Here is a 16,444-nt window from a genome sequence, read left to right on the forward strand (position 1 = left end):
ATGCAATGTTTGAACGTCACTTCATATTATAACTTCAAACCAAACACGGGTGACACGCCTGGTCACTGACGACGCGCGTCGCGCAGTTACAGATCTCATCTTTCCTGCACCTAATCTGAAACATTGAACAACACGGCCACGATCGCAACGGAATGATTATCTATCGGCTCTGTTGGATCAGAACATATCAATAATTTAAGCCACCACTCGACGGAAGGGAAACACACATCCCATAAAATACAATGATAAATACAGACAGATGCAATGACTAACGTTTGGCTGCCCTGTCGACACCACTTGAGTACTCAGGAACGAAACATTCCTAAATCGCAAAAAACGTCTCATTCTTATCCTGATTAGATAAAGCACAAAAAACTGAAACTTGATTTGAAGCCCAAAAAGCCAACCTCCGACTTTAATACAGTAGATTATATGCATCTCTATGGGCAGCAGACGGTCAGCTGAGCGGTTAGGGACCGTCTACAAAGTGCAACACCGAAAGTGAAAATATTCAATAGCTTTATTTCTATGCAGAATATTACCAACAAATGTACATCACACATCAATGGTGTACTTATGATTGTACTACAGCATCTATTAGTGAATACATTTTTCCCATTGACTTGCATAGGAAAATCTACAACTATAACATTATGTCCTACAGTCCACTTGCCCCCCCCCCCCCCCCCCCCCCTCAGGAGTGTAGGCTCATAACGGGGAAGAAGTTAGAAGAGTGCGGGTGCCCCGTAGGCTTTTGTTTTCATTTGCTCGGTTCACCAGCAGCCCTTAGGGTTATCGGTTAGGGTTAGGGTAACCGTTAGGGTTATCGGTTGGCCACCAGCAACATTATCTATCCATCCATCCATCCATCCATATTAGCCTATACTTTTGTGCCTAACCCAACTTCCCAAGATCATCTGTAAACTATTCCCTGCCTATCAGTAATGTGATCTATTACATCGCATTACCCACACTGAATATCATTTGCTGTTCATATATTCAGAACGGGTAAGGACTAGTAATAATAACTAATAACCCATCCGTTACTACATGTGGAGTTAACTCCCGCAATTTCCTTCTTCCCATAGTGCGCTGCAACGTAACTCTGGGATCTACTACAAATACTATTAACATTGAGAATGTGCACTTGAAGGCTTTTCAATATAGTTGTGCTCTGTAGCGATCAGAACAGTGTTGTTGTTGTACGTATAAAAGGAGTTGACGCTCCGTGGCGTGCCAGTCGGCCACTGGGTTGGGGAGAGTGTGTGTGATGTGGAGGCTGGGGAGGAGGAGGAGGCTCCTGAGACCATGCATTTGGAAACGAAACATCTCCAGTCATCTGTCGCCTGTCTGAGACGACAGCCAGCATTTACCGGCTCAACAGACTCCACAGCATATTGGCGCTGCACTGCGGTGACATGGACATAAGGGCTACGCTTGCATGCGGGCCCTTTGCCTAAGACAAATTTCTTCCTCGGGAGACAAATAATAAAGAACCTTGAACCTTGAATCACACACACAGCCATGTTGGAGCTGCATGAATCGCTTTTCTCTGTCCCTCTTAGTATGTGTCTCACCCTCTTTACAGTATATGTTCTGTCTTTAACAGTTAGGCATCACTTAACGGGGAATACCACTCATTTTCAACATTGAACGATGTCATTATTATAATATACTTTAGAGTTGTGTGGAAATAAAACAAAACGGTGTACTCCTTGGCCTGCAGCATACACCGTCGTGATGTCACAGATCACATGACCCCAAGTTCTAGACCTCCAGTTCTAGACTGAACAGAAGGGTGGGACTTTTTATTTCTTCCACACAACAACTCTAGGGTATATATTAATGACAGAGTTCAATGTTCCCATGAAAACCCTGTTTGCTTTCCTTTACAGACGGGTAAAACATGCCAGACTGACCTTATCGCACGCACGCACGCACGCACATTGCTATACATTTTATATTAGCTGCAGCTCCGTTGCTTACATCAAAGTGTACTATAAGGTCAGCCTGCCATGTTTGTATCCTTCTGTAGTTTTTAACCTGTAAAGGAAAACAGAATACCAGCCTAGGGGTCCATTTGTCTTCAACACTTACACTCTCAGATACACGTGTTGTCTTATATGTACTGTGTCTGACCTTCTGAAGCTTTTATTATTAGGGGTCAAACTTCAACTTAAAGAGAGAGAACCTCTTGGACCCAAGAGAGGAGAGGAGAAGAGGGGGGAGAAATTCTATACCTGGTGCTGGGACTCTTCCAGGTTCCCACTGGCCCAGAGAGACAGTCCCAGACGATGTCGGATCTTGGCTTCATCTTCACGCCGAGCCAGCTGCTCCGCAAGCCGTAGGCCTGTTAGAGAGGTAGAGAGAGAGAGAGAGAGAGAGAGAGAGAGGCAGAAAAATAATGATTCAGAGCTACGAGCCTTTCACGTAACAGATGTAAGCGTAGCGTGGTACTGATGTTCTGACAGCGGACATATTTGCGTATTTGGCCTCGGCTGTAAAATACCTCTCACTGGGACTCAGAATGCAAACCCGTCTGCCTCATGTGAGAGGCTGTTAGAGAGCATCTAATCCGGCTGCCGGGTAATCAATGCACGGCATCGACTGGCTGAGCAAACACAAACACGGCGCGCTGAATGCTTGCACAAATGGAGACGGACCGAGCAATCACCAAATATTTACAAGCAAACAAGAGACCCAATGCAAACTCAAAGAGCGGCGTCCGTCCGCTTCATTTGAAGAGTGCACGCGGTAATGAAGTCTCAAGGAGCCAATGAATGGAGTAACTGCTCGTGCACATGTACGTGGATGGGCGTACAGATGCGCACGCATGTGTGTGCGTGTGTGTGCGCACGCGTTCCAGGCAGCATGCATTTTGTCAGATCACCTGGCGCCCGCCTTTTGTTTTTCGCTTCCGATCTCTGTCAAGCCGCGTGGTCTTTGCGTGTGTCCTCAGTCAGTCAGCCAGACATGCTCTTGGTTCTTCGGTCCAATTACGGAGATGAAAATGCCACTCCGCGAAGGAGGAGGCTGACGAGAAAGGACAGGACAGCCACTCACTGTGCCACAAAGCGCTAAATGCACAGCAATCACTCAGAACGAGCCCATTGCTCATGCACGGCCAGACCTGTTTACCTGTGTTTTGTACAGTCTGTTCTCTCCATTTTTGGTGTGTGGAGGAGGAGGGGGGGGGGGCAAACGAGAACAGGGTTTAAAAATGGGCCAAGTAGCTGCCACCGCGTTGCATTCTTGCTTTTCTAGGCATTCCTGGAAGAAGCCGGTCGGTCGGTCTGTGGTGTGACCCAGATAAGTGAAGAGAACGCAGAGAGCGTGACCGGGGCGGGAACACACCACGGCCGATTCCACGAGGCCCGGGCACAGCTTCTCTCTCCCATAGGGCTCTGTGTGGCTGCCGCATGCTGCTCCGTCTGCACAGCTTCTCTCTCCCATAGGGCTCTGTGTGGCTGCCGCATGCTGCTCCGTCTGCACAGCTTCTCTCTCCCATAGGGCTCTGTGTGGCTGCCGCATGCTGCTCCGTCTGCACGCTCTCTCTCTCCCATAGGGCTCTGTGAGGCTGCCGCATGCTGCTCCGTCTGCACAGCTTCTCTCTCCCATAGGGCTCTGTGTGGCTGCCGCATGCTGCTCCGTCTGCACGCTCTCTCTCCCATAGGGCTCTGTGTGGCTGCCGCATGCTGCTCCGTCTGCACGCTCTCTCTCCCATAGGGCTCTGTGTGGCTGCCGCATGCTGCTCCGTCTGCACGCTCTCTCTCTCTCTCATAGTAGAGCTGGCAGCACTTTGAAGGATGCCATACCTCTTTGGCTCTCCTTATCTCTCCACAACCCCCCCCCCCCCCACCCCCACCTCCTCCTCCTCCTCTTGCCCTCCTTCCTCTCTGCTGTCTGCCCTGTTTCTCTCTGTGCCCTCCCTCCCTCCATCCCTCCTGTATTCCTCTCTTCTCTCATCTACACCCCCCCCCCCCCTCTCACTCTTCCCCCCCTTCTCTCTCACCTGTTTGTTTGATCTAGACTGCTGTGGCAGTGCTTACTGGGGAGTCAGGTTGCTGCTGCTTATAGGCCTCATTAGGCTTCCGGAGCTGGAGAGCAGAAATGGATCTAAATTATACTCTTCTACGACAGACTTCAACCCGGAGTCTTTTAATACACTTATATGTATAGTACACTCGCACTCGCACTCACACACACACACACACACACACACACACACACACACACACACACACACACACACACACACACACCCACCCACCCCTGTGACCCCTCACTCTGTCTCTCACGATCAAGCTTGAAAATCAGCCCATTCCGTGTCGCCTTTATTCTCCAGCTGACACCAAAATAATACTGTGAGTGACACCACCATCCTTAAAACACTGTTTTTAGCTACAGAAAACACACCACCATCTTTAAAAACACTGTTTTTAGCTACAGAAAACACACCACCATCCTTAAAACACTGTTTTTAGCTACAGAAAACACACCACCATCCTTAAAACACTGTTTTTAGCTACAGAAAACACACCACCATCCTTAAAACACTGTTTTTAGCTACAGAAAACACACCACCATCCTTAAAAACACTGTTTTTAGCTACAGAAAACACACCACCATCCTTAAAACACTGTTTTTAGCTACAGAAAACACACCACCATCCTTAAAACACTGTTTTTAGCTACAGAAAACTACAGTCATATCTCTCTCTCTCTCTGCTTTGAGTCCTCCAAATCATTCCCTCTATCTCTATCAAGATCTCGTTCTCTCGTCTCCTCTCTCTTCCCTCCGTCTATATCTCTCCATCCCATGCTGTATCATTCAATGCTTGATTCATACGTGGTTGTGTGCTACGCACAAAGAAACAGCAATATACAAGCGATACGACACGTAACACGCTGTGAACTTGTAGATTGGCTGTTTTCGGCACGACAGACACCCGCAAATGTTCTGTAGCCTGCGAGCTATAGTTCTGGCAGATACATTGAAAACCAATGCATTGTACTATCGCTGCCTTCACACGGGCAGATGCAAAAGATGCAAAGATCACAGCATCATTTGTCGCGTTGTCATCCATATAGACGCGTGTCATTGCAGCTACAGTTGTAGCTTTGCAGGTTTACATCTTCATGTTGCTGGAGTCCATTGACAATGAATGAATGCTAGACTGTATATCTTTGCATCTGCCTGTGTGAACGCACCATATCTCTTGCTGCCACTGGGCGTTGTAAGCGTTTTGTTTGCTCCCAACACTGCTAGTATAGGCTCTGCTTTCCCTAAGAGTCAGAGTATTATTAAGAGTCAGAGTATTATTGGTCCCAATCTGTTGGTGAGTTATCTGACTGAACTGCACAGGCCTGTCAGTGTGTGTGTGTGTGTGTGTGTGTGTGTGTGTGTGTGTCTTTGGTGTGCCCCGGAGGCACAGTGACGTCTTGGTGGCTGACATGAGTACTATGAGGCCTGCACGGCTGCATCCTGAAGAGCATCTATGTATATAGAGAGCACTTTAAAGGCTGCCTGACAGCTGGGAGAGCTTCTGCAGCCCTGAGGGCTCACGCATACGCACACGCACGCACACGCACGCACACACACACGCGCGCACACACAACATGTGTGCATGCCCCTGAGGGGACACATTTATTTGCATGCATTGTGTGACATAAAAAAAAAACCCCACTGGTGGTTAGGCTCATGTGCGCGTCCGCACGCATGCACACACACACACACACTCACACACACACACACACGTACGCGCACACACACGCATATGCATACATAAGCCATTACTTTTGATCTATCCTTTTGATCGGGCCTGTACTTCAAGAACACGGTGTAGTACTCACACAGGCATACATATGCACACATATACTGTGCACGCACGCACGTACAGTCGTACACATGCAAGCACACGCACTCGCGTGCTCACAAGCCGCACACACACACACACACACACACACACACACACACACCCTCTTGAGGCACTGTGACTATGAGGAGGGTGAGGCCACACAAATTGCCACCTAATTAATGAATTTCCTGATGAAAAATGAATTTAATAAGAAGGAACCTGCAGGCAATCTCAATGCCCTGCTCACTGTGAGGCACACACACACACACACACACACACACACACACACACACACACGCGCGCGCGTACAGAGTACATAACAGATCATATTCCATTCATTTGAAAGTTACATGAGGGCAATATTGTGCTCGTGACAGCCTGCGTACAATGAACATTCATGAACTTCCATAAGCTGTGGGAACTGTTCTCTCTCCAGTGGGCGATTTAAAGCTGCAGTCTTATCTTGCAATATATGTCTGTACTGTAGTAGTCAAGTACTGTAGTTCACTGTAGTTCACTGTAGTTCACGTATCTTGAGAACCTGTCCGACCGGACCGACTTCAAACGAGCCCGTTGCCGATGACCAAAAGGACATTTAGATGCCCGGCGTCGAGCCAGTCAGGCCAGGGGTTCTCAACGTTTTGGCTGGGGACCCCCGGAAATGCTTTGGCCATGTCTCGCGACCCCCGCCCCGCCCCCTCATCCCCATGCACCACCAATACAAACTGACTGTAAAAATAACCTTAATAATAGAGAAAATATGTCATAAATAACTACTGAAACCAGATATAAGCATTTAGGAAAGTGTATGCATGTACTATGTGTACTATGTAAACTTAATTTCAATTTTACAGCCATTTAGTTGCAAAAAAAAGAAAAGGTGTTAAAAATAATAATTCGCGACCCACGGGTTGAGGTACCCCTGAGGTACCCCGGTTGTCCAGAATCGCATGCAGGTTCGACCGCTATGAACGTATGGTCATGCACCAAATACTGTATGGGACCGACCGACGCCAAACTTGCCACACGCATCGGCGAGGACTTGACTTGTGCGGTGCCCGGCGTTAATTGTTCGAGAAGAACCAACTAATATGCCCATACATGGGCATAATATATGTGGTCTCCCTGAGAAATGTAGACTGTGGTGTCGTGGTGGGACACCTACTGTTTGAGAAGTAGTACTGCCTGAAGCTCATAAGCGCAACATCTCCACTGGCCCAGGCTGTTCGAGTATACAGTATAGGCCAGGAGCTCTGCCTGGGTTCGAATGGCGCTGGTATAGGAGGCCGGAGGACATCAAAGTCACGGATTACAGCTTTAAGTGAAAATACATTGTCTGTCAAAGCGCCTCAAAAGGCAGGGAATTACACCAGGAATTACAGCACGCCATAAACGGCATTAAGAAATGTCAGCCAGTTCCCTGCTTTGAGCTTCGGGACAGACAGGGCTTTAACAATTACACTTTTGTCGTTTTGTCTACTGAACATCCACTATGTGGAATACTGTACTCACAGTCACCGCTACTACATGGTTCGCCTGCAGGCTTTACACGCACAGTCAAATCCTCAGGGTTCATTTAACTCTGAGCGTGTACTAATGTAACCAAATGGACCCACATTTTGGACAGGCTCGGAGCCTCATACCGGTATGTTTTCGAAGGATTAGACTCTTCCTCACCCAGGAGTGAGCCCAGCTCCTTATCCAGTCATCAGTCATAATCAATACTTGACTATAACTCTCTCCTTCAGGCACTTAAGCCTCTCCAATGGATCCAGAAAGCTGCAGCACGCTTGGTCTGCAACCAGACAAAATTCTCCCCCTTCTCCGCTCCCTCCATTACAAAACAAATGTGTTGTTCATGCTTACTGTAAGTGGCTCTGGATTAAGACTACTAAATGCCTAAATTGTGAATTGTAAAAGGTATATCCAAGGTATGTTCAGAATTCAGATTGAAAAAAATCACACCCATGGTCATACATCACATTCCGTGCTCAACCAATCAAATAATCACACAAAACGGCCAATCTTCCCTTTGATGCCCTCACTTTTTGTCTACGTCTTTGTACTATGTAATATGTACTACAGCCAGTCAAATCATCGCTATAGGGTGATCAGCCAATCACAAGCCAATGTTTGTGTTCACACAAACCAGTAAAGCTGGGCATAGGAGGGGCTAGGGCCCCTCGAGAATCATGAGGTTTCTCCCTGTGAAGATTCTCCCCGCTGGATAAATATATGGTGATTATTACGGAACTGCAGCCATTTCACCGCTATCTGTATAGTATTTATTCATAATCACAAACCCCCTGCAGAAATCACACGCACACTGACATGCTTTTATCTCCTGTATGAAGTTCTCTATATGAGCTTACTGAAGATCTGCAGGGGGGCTGTGTGTGTGTGCTTCATTGTTTATTGTTCGGTTTATCATAAATTCCCATTGATCCCCGTATCATAATATGTAAAGCAGTGGTGCTGCTCTACCCCCGTCCCCAAAAGAAAAATCTGAATAATATTTAATTTGCATTGCATTACTTGCTCTTAAAGTTGAGGCGTGGAAGGGATTAGTTGGTAAAATACATCCATTCATAAACAAAATAATAAACTAAAACAATGCTGTGTCAATCAGAATAAAGTGCATCTGTCTGATATGTTTTGCTGAGGCTTGGCTGCCCTTATCATACTAAATTGTACACAATCAATTGTTCACGCGCTCCCAGAGTTAAGTGAATACGGAGGATTTTCACTGCGCAGAAAAAGAAGAGCTGGGATGCGTCCGTTAGAACGTAGAATGACACAAATTATTTGTTTATCTCCCAGTAATTAACTTCAGCTGTTTGTCTTGAAATTCTGGATAACACAGTGGAAAATTAACACCGCTCATGCACGCACGCACGCACGCACGCACGCACGCACACACACACACACACACACACTCACGTACGCACTCGCACTGCATACAGATGAAAGCACAAAGTAAAATCCACTTTAGTTCCAGTTGTACGCTCTCAAGAGTTAAATTAACAACTGAGGATTTTATGGCGTGCACAGTGAACACATGCACATTTTGAGGTCACACCGTGTCACTATGCATGCACTAGTTTATGGATGCATTCCTGGAGCTTCCTCTCCAATTAATCCTTTTCACGAAACAAAAACAAAACCCAGGCAGTGCAGCGTGAACAAGAAGAAAAAAAAGACAGATCAGCATGATGAGGAGAAAATAGAAAAACTGGAGGGGAACGGGAAAGAAGAGAGAGGGGGAAAAAAACCTTGGAAACTTTTAGGGCTGGGTAGGTTGGCCAGGAATAATTGGCTGTCAAGGATGGAGAAGGCGGTGTTCTTCTTTTCTTTTTTTTAAGCCGGTCCGGAGGAACGATCCAAGGACAAAACAGGGAGGACAGGGTGGTTGCGGTCGCTGCTGGAGATGGAGTGGTCTGTCGCCTCTGCTTCCATTAACCCATTTAGACCTGAGAACGAATCCTGACAGTTTTCTGAAAAACCCATGTTTCTATGTCAGTCGTTCTCAAACATTTCCCCCAAAAATATATGTAGCCTAATTGGAAATACGTTGTTTCAGGGACCCCCACCCACCGACCCACCCACCAGAAGCAAAGATTTGAGTTAAAAACGTCTGAAAGAGTATATATTCCAAGATTTACGCCACATTTTCACGATTTTTCCAAAATAGCAGATTTACAAGCTCGTAGCGTGGCATCTACGAGCTTGTAGATCTGCTATTTTTCAATAGCTAAAGTATAACATAATGCTTAAAACACCAAAAGGCGTTCCTCGTCCTGAATGGGTTAAAGCTCAACAAGCGTGCGTGGCCCGGGGAGAAGGTGTCTGGGCCGCCACGGCGCCGCCACAGGCCCGGATGATTCACACATGAAGCTGATAGAAGGACGAGCAGGCGTATTCCTGCTCCTCCCTCCCATAGATAAGGACGAGCAGGCGTATTCCTGCTCCTCCCTCCCATAGATAGATAAAAAAGCGTATCTCTTCTCCATTGAAGGCAAGGTATATGAAATGGAGGTAAAGTCACCAACGTCATTTTCGCTATCACACAATTCCAGACGGCAGATTCGTCGCACCATGGGAGCCAAACTGCACCCGGAAGTTGGGCAGAATGCACTAGAGTCAATGAGAGCTCAGTGACCAGCTCATGAACAAACACTATTTCTGAGTGACTGAGATCTTTTGTAAAGTAACCGCTTCTGGCAAATAACAGAAGACCTGACACATTATTGTCTGCTGTGTTGCTTTTCAATGTGTACACCGTGTCATTTTATAAAGGTATCTAAAGAGCAAAAAGTACGTTTCTGAACGTGCCAAATATTCGCGAGACTGTCCACCGTTTCAGAAACAGAAACGACACATGCTGCTGTTGAAATCCCCAAATGATATACTGTGCACTCTGTGCACACCGAAAAGCAAGTGATTATAGAAAACAAGCTGTGATATGTCTTCTTTTATATGCCTGAACCGATTATATGACAAAGGTCTCAATGGGCTGTATTTTGTATGTCTTAAGTATCAGGTCTTATTCCCTAACTTGAGTAAACTAAAGACCTGGAGGCATGATCAATGCCATTTGGCTATTCTGAGTGGCCAAAGAGCATTGATCACACCTACAGGTCTTTAGTTTACTCAAGTTAGGGAATAAGACCTGGTACTTAAGACACGCAAAATACAGCCCAATGGTTCATAAATAATGTTTGTTATGAGCTGGTCAAGCTTGCTCCATTCACTGCTTTGTATCATGTATCTTCCGGTGCGAGATTTGGCTCCCACGTCACGGGACCATGTCACTTCCTTCTCTAATCTTCCTTGATTGAAGGCAGGAAGTCAAGCCGAAGTGCTGCTGAAGGAACGATGCGTCGCCACCCCAAGTGGCGTCACTCATGCGACTCATCGGGCTGCTCTCGCTGCTCATTCTAGTGACTACTGGCCAATCACAGCGTGTCTTTTCCAGGAGTTCTGTTACGCAGAAACGGAAGCTCATGCTTCGCAAAGGAACCTCAGGAAAATTGTGCCTTCAATTTTGCCACGTGCCCAAGAACGTGTCTATGCTCCCTCCCCCCCAGCGTCCCCCCCCACATTGACTATCTCGTGTGCAAAGCGGACGGCTCAGAGGAGGGGGATGTGTACCTGCGTTGGGCGTGTCTGTGCATGACGGCTGTTTAACTAACCACTTAAGCCCCCTATACTATATACAGTACTTCGTCGTATGACGGACAGCGAAAATAGCCAAACTACAAGCTCACAAGGCGACGCGACACCTTAAAAATGTGTGACACTTTTTTAAACCAGAATATGGATTCAAACAGGTTCAAAGTGGTTTGGACTCATGGCGTGGTGGTGAACGCCCACTCTGAAGAGGTGAGATTTCAGACTCAGTTGCTGCTCGTCGCGTCCTTTGGTGACAAATACTTTTGCACATTGTCAGTGCAAAAATTGGTTTTTGGAGAGGCCTGGCTGGCTGGCTGGCGGGTTTTTTTATTTATTTTATTTATTCACCATAATCAGCAGGACACAATGAGGCGTGAGAGGAGGAAGTGTGTCAGGTAGAGAGGGTGTGAAAAGATCCGTTGGCAGCGTGTCGGGAAGAGGTGCCACTGGAGAGAGAGAGAGAGAGAGCTGCATGTGGAGAGGTGTGAAGAATGGTGAACAATAAGCAGGCCAAATGCCCCAGCCAGCACTGTGTGTGCATAGATAGTCTATAGGCAGGCACACATACTGTACTCGCTGCCGGTATGCAAGCATGTGCTGCTGCACACAATGACAATACTCACACCGCCTATACACATCAGAATAGAACGGACGGTGGGTATCATGGCATCATTTCAGCTAAAGCTAAGGTATCGCAAGCTCACGCACCGAAATCTTTGCGGTTATTTGCCTCTTTTTTCCCACAATTTTCCTCTGTTTTTGCGGTTACATGCAGTTATTTGCCTCTTTTTTTGGCATATTTTCCTCCATTCTTTCCTCCCCTGGAGCCAAGGTATTGTAGCTGCCATAGCTTGCAATACCCAATTGACACCACCGTGCTGCCTCGAGCACCCTTGTTTGTTTTTTAAAGCAGTGTATGACGTACAGTAGGTTTGCTGGCGGCCGTTCACGCTGCTGTTCCAGCCCAGAGTACAGATTTCCACAGATCTATCAGAAGGCAGTGATCTCTGATCGTCTGGCTTCTGACTATTACCCAGGTGATGCATACAATACCTTCATCCAAGTAAAGGTATTTTAAAGATCACACACTCACACACACACGCACACGCACAACCTCATAAAAACATAGCAAAGGCTTAGCTAGAAATAGGCACAGTCAGAAACCCATAATGCACGATAGCATGAATTCCACCAACTCTATAAAGCCTGACAGCTTAAGACATCAAAGTCAAGCCTCATTCATTCATCCGGCTTCCTTCACCTATCTCTCTCTCCTTCCTGCAGGTACATGACTCTCTCTCTCTCTCTCTCTCTCTCTCTCTCTCTCTCACCTTCCTGGAGGTACATGACGGCCTGTGAGTAGTTCTGCAGGGCGTGGTGTGTCCTCCCCAGGCTGCCGTAGGCTGCCGTTTTGGCCGCCAGGTCGCTCGTTTGGGCCGCCACGCTCAGGTGCTGCTCCTGGAAGACCACGGCCCGCTCATAGTTCCCCAGAGACTCGTACGTCAGGCCCAGGTTACCGTAGGCGCGGCCCTGGAGGCATAGGGTTGTCACAATTATAATTACAATTTAGGCATTTAGCAGACGTTTAGCAAAAAAAATGTGGTCTATGGGAGTTTTTAGAATCTTTTTGTTTGATTTACGGCTCATTTCTATAGACGATATGATCGCTGCTTACAAAATGTATGTTTTGGGTGAATTAAATAACATTCGCGTGACATGTTACATAGCATTCCTGTTCCTCTGTTTCCGAGTGAAACGCCTTTCAAAATAAGACGGTTCTCCATAGAGATGAATGGTTGGCGGTCTTCGAGTACAAAATTCAGCAACCAGATTGCATGTCGTCGAGACTTCAGGGCAAGTGCTATGGTGGGGTCTGAAGAGTCTAGTCATAATCGTCTAATCGCAATGATTTGAGATAATCGCAGTTATTTTGCATATCGTTTGCATGTTGAAAGATGTTCATACATACTAAAAGAAATAGCAGATCAGAACTATTGCCGCTATTTTTTACCTTTTCTAAAAAAATGTGCACGGTGCAAAAAACTGAAATGTAATTTAAATTCTAAATTCTAAATGTTCCAATTTCCAACGGCAAAACCACCCCCACAATCAAACCGTCAATCGCGATCATTCGCGTGACAATCAATTGTCCAACTGTAAAACGTGCCAACGGCGCCGCCAGCCCATCCCAGCCCATCCTCACCTGGCGGGCGGGGCTGCCCGTCTCCTCGGCGATCTCCAGGTCGCTCTGGTGGCAGCGCAGCGCCGTCTCGTACTCGCCCATGGACTGGTAGACGGTGCCCAGGCCGCAGCTGGCGTCGCCCTCCAGCAGGCGGTCGTGGGTGTCGCGGGCGATGGCCAGCTGCCGCTCCAGGCAGGAGATGGCCTGCTCGTAGTTGCCCAGCTGGCTGTGCAGCGCGCCCAGCTCGCCGTAGGCCGCCGCCTTGCCGCCGCACTCGCCCAGCTCGTGGGCGACGACCAGCCGCTTCTCGAAGCACACCAGGGACTGCTGCAGGTTGCCCATGGCCCTGTGGGTGGGGGGGGGGGGAGGAGAGGATATTCAGGCTGGATGGCTGGATGCGAGAAGTGGTAAAGAATATTGAGGTATTTGTACTTTACTTGAGTATTGCCTATTTCCAATACTTTTACTTCTACTCAGCTCACAATACGTTGCATTGTGAGCTTGTAGATCAGTGGTTTTCAACCCTTTTCATATCAAGGCCCATTCTTTATTCTGCATTTGAGTCACGGACCACCATTTGATGACATTTAGCCTCTCAGACCCAAGACTTAGAACAGGCAAACGTTGATCAAAATAACAATTCTTAGTAATGCAGATGTTTAACAATAAGAGTGTAAAGTGGTCCCTGGACCACTGGTTGAAAACCACAATCCATTTTCCATTTTCAAAAGAGATTTATACAGAATGAAATCTTGAAATGAGACATTCTGCATAATGAATACCTTTACTTTTAGTACCTTAAGTACATTTCCATGCCAATACTTTTGTACTTTTACTCAAGTAAATGTTGAATCCGGAGACTTTTACTTGAGCAAAACACTTGAGTACTTTGTCCACCATGCTGGCTGCGTGTGACTGGGACAGGTTGGGGTCAGAGTGAAGCAGACATGGGTCTGAGATAATAATCAAATAATAATCCCACCCCGCAGGACCGAGTCGTTGGCATTTTCTGGCTAAAACTACAAACGCAAGGAAGATTCCTCCAAGAGAGCGCCTGCAGTAACAGGCAGTAACAGGCAGTAAACAGCCTGCAGTAACAGACAGTAAACAGGCAGTAACAGGCAGTAAACAGGCAGTAACAGGCAGTAAACAGGCAGTAACAGGCAGTAACAGGCAGTAACAGGCAGTAAACTGCCTGCAGTAACAGGCAGTAAACAGCCTGCAGTAAACAGAGCCCTCAGTCACAACCCTATATACACTATCTGTCTGATTATCTCCTATCAAGGGAATAATACATCCTGCTATTTTCCCATTATCTAATGTGGCAAATATGGCCGCGGGGTGCTATTATAGGACATGGAGAATGTATTGGGTTGTCACGGCAGCAGGTGTTCTGTCATTAGTTTAAAGACCTGCACCATTTCAGTGTAAACAAAACGCACATTTATTAGTTCCCTGACAGTCAGGCCGCCGATGTGGATTCCCCCCACCGTTTCCTTTTTGGGGGGCTCTGTGTGCGCGTTTGTGGGTGCTTGTGCATGCTTGCACACGTGTGTGTGTGTGTGTGTGTGTGTGTGTGTGTGTGTGTGTGTACAAAAGTCAGCGTTGAGATTGCCAGACAGTGTGGAAAAGGACTGAGCTGGGATATTTAAAAAAAAATGCTGCTATTTATTTACCATCCACTTGCCCTAGATGGGTCAGCTGTATTCGATGACTGAGAGAGAGAGAGGCATTAATCCCATCTCTGTGTTTTCAACTGCCTGCACAGCACAGGCTTCAAACGGACGGCATTAAATTCCTCAGACCCAGCAACTATTGTTGGATGTGGTTTCAGAAGAAGCACTAGTCAGAATAAAAGCCTTGAGCGTAATTAATGATATGAGATATGAGAGATGGGAGAGGGGGGGCATAAAACGAGAGAAAGGGGCTGTGATGGCTATTATTCTCTTCTGAACCCGTGCACGGGTTCAGAAGAAAATAATTGTCTTGTGTCTGATTGCTATGGTGGCTTGTTGATGATGACGATGCACAGTGAAAGCAAATCTATGCTTTGACGAAAAAAGTTGACCACTTATACTGAGAGCTATACTGACGCGTTGAGAGCTTGTAGATAGCCAATTCTGCAATTTCTGTGTGATATTTGGGAAAATCTATGCCTATAATACCCTAAATATGGTTGTCAGGTTCAAAGTGGTTAAAATACCGTATTTTCAACTGAAAGGTGTGAGAAGTGCACAACACTTTTTTCCCGGCTGAGGCATAGATTATATGTTTATGCAGAAAATGGGTTGCCTCTGTGTTTGTTTTGCAGTATTTCATCACAGGATGTTATCAGCTCTCAGACACACGAGGGGGGAAGGAGACAAAAGGTTGTCCCGAATTAACCCATTTAGGCCTGATGTCGAAATTATTATTATTATTTTTTTTAAATAATGTTTCTATATCAGTGGTTCTCAATATTTCATGTCAAGGAACGCCAAAAATATATGAAATTGGCCGCTGTCCCCCATCTGAAAATGTGTTGTTTCAGGGACCACCTCCCAGAAGCAAAGATTTGAGTTAAAAACGTCCGCTTTGAAAGAATATATATTCAAAGCTTTGCACCACATGTTCATGATTTTTCAAAAATAGCAGACCTACAAGCTCGTAGCGCGCCACTAGGTGGCGCACTACGAGCTTGTAGATCTGCTATTTTTCAATAGCTAAATTTTAACATAATGTTTAAAACACCAAAAGGGGTTCCCGCCAAAAATGGGTTAACTCCCCCCCCCCCTGTCTGTGTGCCAAAGCCTCTTTGCATACAGATGAGATCAGAATGGACCCAAAAAGGATGCTGCTGAGACAGCTAGCTAGCCGCACACATTCCATTGCACCACGCCTTGCTCAATGGCACTCCGGTGGTCCTCAACAACAGCGACGGCTCAATGAATGGACAGATTATGCAAAGTAGGATTACTGCGATTATTATTAACATCAAGCCGATACCATTACAGTACCTGTCACTGTTATGTAACACGCAGCAGGAAATTGATATTTCTCAGCTTAATCTAAAACCTCGTTTATGTGATGGTGTCGCGCATGAAAACATTTCTGGTGCACATGGGATGTCGTTTATTTAATATATATTCTTTTGGAAGATATCTTTTGGGCTTTTTCTGCCTTTATTTGATAGGGTACAGTAAGCTGACAGGAAATGGGGAGAGGGAGATGGGGAGAGACAAGCAGCAAAGGTC

General features: G+C 46.5%; 1 protein-coding gene across 4 annotated transcripts in view; it reads right to left on the reverse strand.

Moving 5' to 3' along the window:
- Positions 1-16,444, reverse strand: part of ttc28 (tetratricopeptide repeat domain 28) — a 304,979-nt gene that overhangs the window by 40,024 nt on the left and 248,511 nt on the right. For all 4 annotated transcript variants that reach the window (XM_080765021.1, XM_080765022.1, XM_080765023.1 and 1 more), the window contains 3 exons: positions 13,233-13,557; positions 12,361-12,559; positions 2,241-2,350 (listed from right to left, as the gene is read on the reverse strand). In XM_080765021.1, coding sequence (XP_080621147.1) covers positions 2,241-2,350; positions 12,361-12,559; positions 13,233-13,557 — 634 coding nt within the window. The remainder of the gene's footprint in view (positions 1-2,240; positions 2,351-12,360; positions 12,560-13,232; positions 13,558-16,444) is intronic.

This window comes from Protomyctophum bolini (genome assembly GCF_963924005.1).
Source record: "Protomyctophum bolini genome assembly, chromosome: 6".
NCBI classification, from domain to species: Eukaryota; Metazoa; Chordata; class Actinopteri; order Myctophiformes; family Myctophidae; genus Protomyctophum; species Protomyctophum bolini.